At 39.3% G+C, this 10,823-nt stretch overlaps 2 protein-coding genes and 1 non-coding gene across 3 annotated transcripts in view; 1 reads left to right on the forward strand and 2 right to left on the reverse strand.

Moving 5' to 3' along the window:
* LOC138945760 (uncharacterized) overlaps positions 1-2,429 on the reverse strand; it is a 48,036-nt gene extending 45,607 nt beyond the window's left edge. Inside the window, exons 1-2 of the mRNA XM_070317269.1 lie at positions 2,285-2,429; positions 610-704 (exon numbers count right to left, since the gene is read on the reverse strand). Coding sequence (XP_070173370.1) covers positions 610-704; positions 2,285-2,429 — 240 coding nt within the window. The remainder of the gene's footprint in view (positions 1-609; positions 705-2,284) is intronic.
* A 426-nt stretch (positions 2,430-2,855) lies between these two features.
* On the forward strand, positions 2,856-2,939 carry Trnal-cag (transfer RNA leucine (anticodon CAG)). The gene has a single exon. It is a non-coding gene; the product is annotated as a tRNA-Leu (tRNA).
* Positions 2,940-5,623: 2,684 nt separating this feature from the next.
* Positions 5,624-10,756, reverse strand: LOC138945763 (peptidyl-prolyl cis-trans isomerase NIMA-interacting 4-like). The gene is made up of 3 exons (XM_070317272.1): positions 10,550-10,756; positions 8,731-8,850; positions 5,624-7,547 (listed from the first exon to the last, which is right to left on the reverse strand). Exons 1-3 carry the CDS (start codon positions 10,676-10,678, stop codon positions 7,389-7,391), a joined length of 408 nt encoding a protein of 135 aa, XP_070173373.1. The 5' UTR covers positions 10,679-10,756; the 3' UTR covers positions 5,624-7,388.
* Between the last annotated feature and the right edge of the window lie 67 nt (positions 10,757-10,823).

Below are 10,823 nucleotides of genomic sequence, written 5' to 3' on the forward strand. Positions count from 1 at the left end.
GTGTTTGCTTCTTGCGCGTGCATATTCTTCCCGATAATTCCATAATCTCTCACTTTGGAAATTGGAGCAGATGGCACACAAATGTCATGGTGCATCAAGATTCTGAAGCCACTTCCGAAAACACTCTACGGCTTACGCGCGTTTGTTCGGTTGGTCAGCACCGATCTACTCTGTTGAAGCGTTTATACTTAAAACGGGTATCTTCTATGCTTTAATCATTTCATCACTTTATTGGCCCGTCAAAACACAGAAAAAAGCAGCTTCCTTTGGAAATAGAGCCTTTTATTCGCTGTCAGAGAAATGAAGCGACCCGAAAGTCAGACTCCTGCGAAGTTAACAACAACAAGACGCGGGCTGCATTCTTACACAAAAGAGTACTTCCGTTCAAACTGAAAGCTGAAACCGAATCGCGTCAGCAGTTCAAACAAGTTTCGCGAACATCGCTGCAAGTAAACCGATTTCAAAATAGTTTGATCATTTTCGTTATCGTGAAAAAACGTTAACTCGAAAAAAAATATTGGTCCCTTTCATTTCGTGTAAAGCGATCTCGACTGTACCTTCCTTCCTCTCCATCTTTAACTAGAGTTATACTGATCATGCTGTACATACCTTAACAATGCTTCTTTCAAATCTTTCGTGGTTGACGCTGGTCTTGCCGATCCGCTTCAGCAAACGAACATGCAGGTCAATAAGTGGCCTTGATACTGCACACAAAAAGAGCATTGATTGATGAGTTGTATTTACCCGTAAAGATTTTATTTTTCAATAAGTTCAATTCAAAGAACTGTGGTCTTTGTTTTTTGGAGAAAGATTTATGGAGATCAGTTTTAGACTCAGAAAGACTTGTACCTCGGCAAGCACGATCATGAGCGACTGACCTGCAAAACTAAATGCGGTTCGCAGGTGTTAGTTCTGTCGAAGTAACTTGATGCTCAGCAGACTTATGGGTTATGTTTTGTCATAACTCAAAAAAGGAGTGTTGCTTGTTTGTTTCCATGTTAATGATTTATTGTTCTGCATTTTGTCGATGAATGCTGCTTCTAGTCTCGGGACTAGTGATTTACGCTGCTTGGTTTGCAGACGCACTTTCAGTGAATGAGATGAGTGATGGTTGACGTGGAATAGCATTGGAATCAGTGACTCATGAGGTATGTTGTGGCGATTTTTGATTTTTCAAAAACCACCAAAAAGCTTTGGAATAACAAAGAAGAGAGCAAAATAATAGACAGGAGAGTGAATTAGGAAAAACAAAAGAAGGTTGAATGATTTAAGAAAAAGAAAGAAAGGAAAAAAAGAGCCCTCACAGGGCTAGAACTCTCGACCTTCCGATTAATTGTTCGGAACACTGAGCACTGTGCCATGCACATTTAACGATGTCTATTTTGAGAGCTACTGGTGAGTGTCGGTTCCCGAGCCACTCGGTTAAAAAAAAGGGGGAAGTTAGGGGAGGGGTGGGTGGGGTACGTAGGACTAGGATTCGTAGGAAGTCTTAAAATTGAGGTTCCACTCTACTCTGAATCCATCACATAGATCCTCTCTGTATACAGTATGGTGTATTCCACCCTACGTCACAGCTACAGTGCCAATCGACCACTTGACATGTGGGGATTCTATGCTCCAACTTGCAGTAGCATCATCACTCATGTGTTAACTGTTATTTAACATTAGCTTTAAAATAAAATTCATGGAAGTAGTCTTGCCCAAAAGTTAGCTTAAGATACTGTGTTGCTCCCATGGTAGAGATGCATTGCCAATTAGAGCAATTTTATTTGTAATTGTGAACTAAACAGCAGAAATCAGAATTGAACATAGAAATTGGAATGTCATTGAATTATGAATAACTCCAGACTCATTCTGTCATTGTCAACATTATTGCAAAGACAGAGCTACATCAAGAATGATATTGAAATATTACATGAACAAATCTGCAAAGTCGTACACAAATAGCTTTGTGCGTTATTATTCATGTTGGTTCTCTTAGTAACTTTTTAATGCACCACAGTCACACTTACACTTACAGCCATAATCAGGAGTTGTGTCCTAATTATACTTAGTGTCTACAGCTAAAATTTTGCAAATGCACACTTATGAATTCCTGCGTTAGTAATGAATCGGCCACGAATTGCAATCTGCTATGTTTTTATTTATTTTACAGATCGTCCATGGATGCAAGCCGATGGGTGAGACAATAATGCGTCAATTTCATTTTCAATTTCCAAATGTTGTGTTGCAAACACCGCACACATTCACTTCCACCCTGTAAAATAGCAATTCTTATACGCACCAGCCTTAGTATCTTCCAAATAGTCCTGCAGATCTACAAACGGGATATCAGGCAATCCCAATAACTCCCCATATTTCTCCACAAAAGAGCAGATCACAGCGAAGTTTGGGTCGCTGTGGCAAGTGCTTTCCCCAGCGGCCGCCATGTTGATTATGCTAATGACGGAAAGGTAAAAAACTGTATGATAAATAATTGCAATAATTATGTAAATTTATTTGAAAAGGAGAGCTTTATTTACTGGAGCAGAGCATGCATTCTTTTCCTGAATTAAGCAACATGCAAGTTTATTGTAATTCTGTACGAAACTACAAGAACGCTCCACAGCTCTGGAACCAAAGAAACAAAAGGATCCGAGGTCAGGGAAGGGACCGCTCTTTTCATTTTGCGCAATTTATCAGTGATATCTTGCACACACAAACAATTCTACATTAAAATGTAGTGTTTGTAGCACAACAAGTTATCTACATAAGTAGTATTGCTGGAATTGCTAACTAAGCGTAAAATTGTGTTGAAAATGCGACAGTATCTTTCATTTTGTTTTAGTATTCTATTTTTCTCTCGATTCTCAGATGTCAGGATGGCCGAGCGGTCCAAGGCGCTGCGTTCAGGTCGCAGTCTGGTTCTCCAGGCGTGGGTTCGAATCCCACTTCTGACAACCTTTTTTTTTCTCAGGATACTTTAGGATGATTGTTAAATCCACCTGATACATCATAAAATCAAGTTTCAAACGTTTTTGATTTTTCACCCTCTGATTTATGCTGGATCATTTACATGATACAGTTAATGAAGAGAAAATAATTTGTTTCAGTGAATTATATTTGCATTATGTTTTTTAATCATCATTCTCGCCAGTGACTGAACATCAGCAACGCTTTTGAAAGAGATGTTTATTATTTGTACCAGAAGTGTTTGTCTGTCCACTTAGATCATTAGGTCAATGTATAGGTCTGTGAACATGTTGTTTTATCATAAATCATGCGTTCCAATAACTTATCATTCTAATTTTTTTATTCTTAGTGTTTGTATCCAAAATGTTTTTATTTTTTTTGTTAGCCTTTTTAAATATTATTGTACTGTTTTAGTCCTGTGTTGTGCACCTCCACTGAAATTTATGACGTTTGAGATGTCAAACTTATGTAGACTTGTTTTCCCTGTTTTGGTATTTGTCTGTCATCAAATGCCATTTTTTCACTTCAAAGACTTGTGCCTTGAAGATATGTGAATGATCTTTATTTTGTTTTGAATAAAATATTATGTTAAATCTCCCTGTTCTGTTATTGTTGTTTTCGTGTATTCTGCAGACTAATTCATTTGCTCCACAGTGCATCACCTGCAGATCGAAGGAGGTTTTTGTTGTGACCCCCCTGTTCCTGACTTGCTAGTCTATCTATGCACATTTTACTTCCACTTCTTCCTGAAGCATGCAGGCGTTCTTGGTCAAGCTTTGATGTGGTATTACATCATAGCTCTGTTTGATGTGGTATTACATCATAGCTCTGTTTGATGTGGTATTACATCATAGCTCTGTTTGTAGACCACTGGACGACGGGCACAGTGGCGTGGTGGTAAGACGTCGGCCTCCTAATCGGGAGGTCGTGAGTTCGAATCCCGGTCGTTGCCGCCTGGTGGGTTAAGAGTGGAGATTTTTCCGATCTCCCAGGTCAACTTATGTGCAGACCTGCTATATTGTGACTTAACCCCCGTACACGCAAGCACAAGACCAAGTGCACACAGAAAAGATCCTGTAATCCATGTCAGAGTTCGGTGGGTTATAGAAACACAAAAATACCCAGCATGCCTCCCCCAAAATCGGCGTATGCTGCCTGAATGGCGGGGTAAAAACGGTCATACACGTAAAAATCCACTCGTGCTAAAAACATGAGTGAACGTGGGAGTCTAAGCCCATGAACAAAGAAGAAGACCACTGGACTTTTGATCCGGGGTCATGGGTTCGTATCCAGGCCTGGCACCTTTATGTGCCGACTCAGAGAGGTATCCATGTCTGTCATGTCTGTGTGTCAACACTATGGCACGTAAAAGCCCTCGGTCGTTCTCTCGTAAGTGGCTGTAGCTCATTATACCTGCACACACACACACATGGGTAGCGCGACTATTGTTGCTAAATTTCTGTTGGGTGGAAGCAAATTTCCGAGCAATGGGATAATAAAGCCTTTTTAAAAATTTTTTTTTAAAGAATTCAAAACTAACAGGGACTAATGCAAGATTTCAGTTGTATTAAAGATTTCTCTACTGCATCTCTTACATAAGTATGCCTTTATCACATCTTTTTACATTTAGTAAAGTTTTGACTAAATGTTTTAACATAGAGGGGGAATCGAGACGAGGGTCGTGGGGTGTGTCTGTGTCTGTGCATGTGTAGAGCGATTCAGACCTAACTACTGGACCGATGTTTATGAAATTTGACATGAGAGTTCCTGGGAATGATATCCCCGGATGTTTTTTTTCGATAAATACTTTTGATGACGTCATATCCGGCTTTTTGTAAAAGTTGAGGCGGCACTGTCACACCCTCATTTTTCAATCAAATTGATTGAAATTTTGGCCAAGAAATCTTCGACGAAGGCCGGATTTCGGTATTGCATTTCAGCTTGGTGGCTTAAAAATTAATTAATGACTTTGGTCATTAAAAATCTGAAAATTGTAAAAAAAAATAAAATTTTATAAAACGATCTAAATTTACGTTCATCTTATTCTTCATCATTTTCTGATTCCAAAAACATATAAATATGTTATATTTGGATTAAAAACAAGCTCTGAAAATTAAAAATATAAAAATTATGATCAAAATAAAATTTTCGAAATCAATTTAAAAACACTTTGATCTTATTCCTTGTCGGTTCCTGATTCCAAAAACATATAGAAATGATATGTTTGAATTAAAAACACGCTCAGAAAGTTAAAACGAAGAGAGGTACAGAAAAGCGTGCTATCCTTCTCAGCGCAACTACTACCCCGCTCTTCTTGTCAATTTCACTGCCTTTGCCACGAGCGGTGGACTGACGATGCTACGAGTATACGGTCTTGCTGAAAAATTGCATTGCGTTCAGTTTCATTCTGTGAGTTCGACAGCTTGACTAAATGTTGTATTTTCGCCTTACGCGACTTGTTTCATTATGTCAGTGATGTGTATTTGCCCCTCAGCAGTAGAGGAAAGAAAGGAAGAGAATAGAGTTTGGAAAGAGAATAATTAAAGCTATGGTAGTGAGGGTCAGAGTCAAAACTCCTGCATTCATTCCTGGTAGGAAGAAACCAAGCATAACAGCTTTGTTTACTCCAGGAAAGCAAGGTTTTAAATAGTCGTGCACAGAAAACTCAATGGCAATTTCCTAAATTTATTTTGGCAGATTTCCAGCAACAACATTCATGCACATTTTTGTTAGTATACCCTTCCAGACATAGTTTTGGTTTACACATCATAAATATAACAAAAGATCAAACTCACAATTCTTTATGGACAAACATTTTGAAAGAAAACAATTATAACTAAGTGAGGAGGAAGGCCAATAACAAGATTTAACAAAACAAAGGGAAGTAAGCATTCTAAACATAGACAGCAATAGTGAGTGAGAGTTATGCGGAATCAGTCTCATGGTACTTCTAAAGGATCATCATTCTGAAGATGAAAGTCGGTTTTTTATTTCATTGCTTTGTATTCTAAGAAACAGGTTTTGTGTAACTCCCACTTAACTGTTGTTGACAAGATTAAAATCACTTACTTCCCTTCATCTCTTAGATCTTAGCAATCTTCAAAGAACACTGCAAACTTCAGACTCAGTTATCACCGAACACGCACACAAATATACTTCCAAACATCACATAAATGCAACCATTGCAAAAAGAACAAAGGAACTTAATGAAAGGTCAATTCCTAGCAATCCAACCACAACCCATACAAAGTTAAACCATACACTATTCACCGACAGTGACGATGCCATATTTTTCACTTGAGAACTGAACTTTGCACCAAATGTTCACATCATAACGGAGTGTAAACAATCTTTTTGCTCCCTTTTTGACAAAACCTACTTGCAGTTTGGAATACAAATTATGCCTATTTCTTAATTTGAAATCTAAAGTTTTGTTTTTTTAATTGCTAGCAGCTTCTGATAAAACGTTCCTTAGCATATTTTTTTTAATACTTTGTGCTATTCACAACTTAGTAAAGGTTAAGCTCCACCTCCCTCACCTACCACTACCACCCTGAAATATACTCAACAACCAGGCATTCACCATTCTCATTCACAAACATACAGTAACATTCAAGTCACTTCTTCTGCTGTCTCAGCATGTCCAGGCATTCGCCATTCACAAACATACAGTAACATTGAAGTCACTTCTTCTGCTGTCTCAGCATGTCCAGGCATTCACCATTCACAAACATACAGTAACATTGAAGTCACTTCTTCTGCTGTCTCAGCATGTCCAGGCATTCGCCATTCACAAACATACAGTAACATTCAAGTCACTTCTTCTGCTGTCTCAGCATGTCCAGGCATTCGCCATTCACAAACATACAGTAACATTCAAGTCACTTCTTCTGCTGTCTCAGCATGTCCAGGCATTCGCCATTCACAAACATACAGTAACATTCAAGTCACTTCTTCTGCTGTCTCAGCATGTCCAGGCATTCGCCATTCACAAACATACAGTAACATTCAAGTCACTTCTTCTGCTGTCTCAGCATGTCCAGGCATTCGCCATTCACAAACATACAGTAACATTCAAGTCACTTCTTCTGCTGTCTCAGCATGTCCAGGCATAATAGAAGATGTTGTGGAAATCACTCTGTCGGGTATGTATGGGTTGTGAAAGAGTGAATACTCTTGCTTTTATTGAGGCAAACTTTCCCACTTGACATTATAGGCCAAAATTACTAGCGAGGGTTGTGTCTGACACATGTGAACAAGGAGCACAAGTAGAAAGTTTGCCTCAATAAAACAGAGGAAGAGTATTCCCTCTTTCACTACCCATAGAAATCTGGAGTTTGTGTATTATTAAGCAGATTTTCAGGATGTCTTCTTACACAAAGGAAACAAACAAAATAGTTTTAACAACCAATCACTGTCACACTTGAAGGCCAAGGTCACTTCTTCCCCTCCACCATAATGACGTGGTAGCCATGCTTTGTCTTGACGGGTGGGTCTGTGTAGATGGGGTTGTTGGTGGTGCTGTTTTGAAGCTCGAACGCTGCTTCTTGGAAAGGTCCCACCATGCTTCCTCGTGTCATCCAGCCAAGGTCACCCTGAACAAAATCGAAAAAGCAAACATTTTGCGAACCTTCGTGGCAAATATACATGTATTAAAATACACATGACGCTTTAGCTCAGTTGCAGTGGTTCAGCTTTTCAAGCAGATTGTCCAGGGTTCAAATCCTGATGGGTAAAGGGTGGGGTCGTATTTTTCCTCTCGGCAAACACAAAGGTCAAAGTCATGATCGAGGGTCACCCCTTCAATAGAAAGGAAAGCATAAAGGTTTTAATTTACCATTTCGCTCCATATGATGCCTTTACGCATCACTGTAAAGCCTCACGACTTGGAGACAGCACTCCATTTAATAATCTTCTGATTCAGTTCTAAAATTCTGTTCCATTTTTTTTCTCAGAACAGCACAAATGTAAAATCAACAACTATCCATCTGGGAGAATCTCTCCATTGCCTCCAGCTTAAAGAGGACAAGGAATGTTTTGCGTACAACTGTAAAGTCTGCTGCGCTACAGTTGCAGTCTGTGTCAAATAGTGAAATACCTAATTAACACAATACATGCGGATGAAAATCTAAAGAAGACTGCAGGTTTATTTTAAACTCCCTTTTTTCACTTTAAATTGAACACATTCATTACCAGGCATGGGAATTGAAATTTGTAAAAAAGGCGGAAAATTTATAACTGAAGACGCGAAGCGTCAAGTCGACGGCGCGAAGCGCCTAGCCTTACTAGGGGGGTCCGGGGGCATGCTCCCCCGGAAATTTTTTTTCTCCAAAGAACCCAGATGGTGCAATCTGGTGTCATCTGAGCTCCAAGTTTGCCATTAAATTCTGTTTTTAGAATCAGAGTTTTTAGTACAAAAATGTACCAAATTTTGCTTACATGTATTATATATGGTTTAAATTTGTGAAAAAATTTATCTGTTGAGACAAACAGGAAAATGTAACTTGTAACACAATCTGTGCAATCTGGTTTACTTTCAAACATAATAGTTCAATAACTGAGGCGGGCGGTAGCAGTGCGTGAACAAAGTACGGAAAGTTTTCGCGGGCTTTTGCGCAAAGGCCAAAGTAACCGGTGCTTTTTTTGTGTGCCTCCCCCCTTTATTTTTTCGGCGGACACTTTTGCATTTTCGGCGGAACAAAAAAAAAAATCGGCGGAAATCCGCCATTCGGCGGACAATTCCCATGCCTGATTACTTATCAGGTCAGTATAACTTACCCCAGAGCGAGCTTTGTCTTCACTGTATTGCGACGCAACTTCATTGAATTTCATCCCACTCTTCAGTTTCTCAATGGCCTCCAAAGCTTTGGACTGCTTTTCACATAGAATATGGCGAACCTGGAAAATATATTCTATGCTAAATCAAATGAGGAGTAGAAAAAAAGTCCTGGTTACAGTAACCCAACCAACTCTTTTTATTTTAAAGCTCAGCCAACAATGTAACTTTTGGCCAATTGAAAATAAAAACCCACAGAAAAAACAAATGAGCAAAACATACAACAGAAAAGAATTATTTACTTCCAACAAGGTGTACAGCTGAGAGAAATGCAAAGAAGGGATGTAACTTGTGTAATCTAACCAAACAAAAACAAAATTATGACCTGGTTTTTCATGGTCATGTTACTGACGTGACATATTTGTTATTGTTTTTGTGTTCAACATAAGACCTTACCATGAACATGAAAGCTGCATTTAATGTAACCGAGTGCATACATGAAGCACAACAATCACCTCAAAGCCAGACAAACAGGATTGAGATTCTAAAGCTTTAACTTAATTAGAGCTAAAACTGCTATGGGTACGCTGAGATTCCCTAGAGCATACAGCATAAGGTGACAACAGCAGCTAGACCCCATTAGGCAAAAAAAAAAAAAATAGGTGTGGTTACGGTAACATAGCCCCAAAAAATAGGGTAGGAAGGTAGGCAATCACTTGTTTTTTTTAAACTTTTTTTTCTAGTGTGTACAAATTAAACCTACTTGACAGGGAAATAAGTGTGCGACTCGGGCGCTTTCGCTTTCATTGCGTTTTCTGCACTCGTTTACTTGGTTTTTTTGGGTATTTTTTTGACAAATGTAATAAAAAGTTATAGGGTCGGCCCCAAAAAATAGGGTAGGTCGGGTTACCGTAACCACACCTATTTTTTTTTTGGGCCTCAGAGCTAAAACTGCTATGGGTACGCTGAGATTCCCAAGAGCATACAGCATAAGGTGACAACAGCAGCTAGACCCCATTACAAACAGCCACTCCACACCTCACTTGTGTGCTGTCGTCCAACATACCAAAAACGTCGAGCTACTATAAATAGCTCATGCTTTGGAAGGGAGACAACTCATTAAATGCACAGCAACTGCCTGTGACAAGGGGGACTACTGCATCAATCTGTCATATTTAAGATAAGAATACATGTGTGAACGTGTGTATGCCCAATAGCTATAGCTGCACCTCATCACAGTAGTAATATTTATTAAAAATATGTCAAAGAAGTGTGTAGAACAGGCGCCTTGATTAAGTGTAGGCCGGCGGAGAAGCATGAAAGATTTGAAAGACCTTCACTGATTAGGTTTATGGTTAGAAGTCTTGTAAAAAAAAATCTGTATGTCTCACATTGACTAAGTGTAACTCTAATAATTATTGTTGATTTAAAACAACAGATATATTATATAATTTTAAGAAAAGGAGACAACATTGAAAGGGGTAAAAATTGATGTAGCCAGCTTTTGATAACGTGTTTGTCCTGGACAAAGAAAATGTTATACATCATAATTTGTTTTATGGGGTTGTTTTATTTATATCATTTAGTCCAGAATTCATAAATAACACTTTTGTGTTCGACCGATAGCTTATGCTGTGTTACCGATTCATTTGCTGTGTTACTGCCCCGACACCCCCCCCCCCCCCCAACCGTAGTACACCCTTGGCCTTGATCTATGTCTTTCACAAGTTTCAGTCTACCCCTGCCCCTTTTAAAGACCCGCATCGTGCTGGAAAGATTGGTTGTAGCACTAGTTAGCAGTCGCCAAAGTGATGTGTATACCTTGACAGCAGTGCCTCCTTTCGCCGATTTTCCTGAACTGTCTCCCCCTCCCTCTGCCCCCTTAGACTTGCCGCCCCCTTTACCACCTCCTCCACCTTTCGCCCCTCCTCCTTTGTTTTTAGGAGGCATCTGTTTGATAAGAAGTTCGTCGGTTACGATTTAATGCCACAGCAAAATGACAGCAAAAATACACGCTACCGGAAGCTGAGGCCCGACCATGAAAGTGGGTCAATACTATTCTCACAGAGCTCTCAATTGGTCGATACATCAGAAT

Source organism: Littorina saxatilis, linkage group LG13 (assembly GCF_037325665.1).
Source record: "Littorina saxatilis isolate snail1 linkage group LG13, US_GU_Lsax_2.0, whole genome shotgun sequence".
NCBI classification, from domain to species: Eukaryota; Metazoa; Mollusca; class Gastropoda; order Littorinimorpha; family Littorinidae; genus Littorina; species Littorina saxatilis.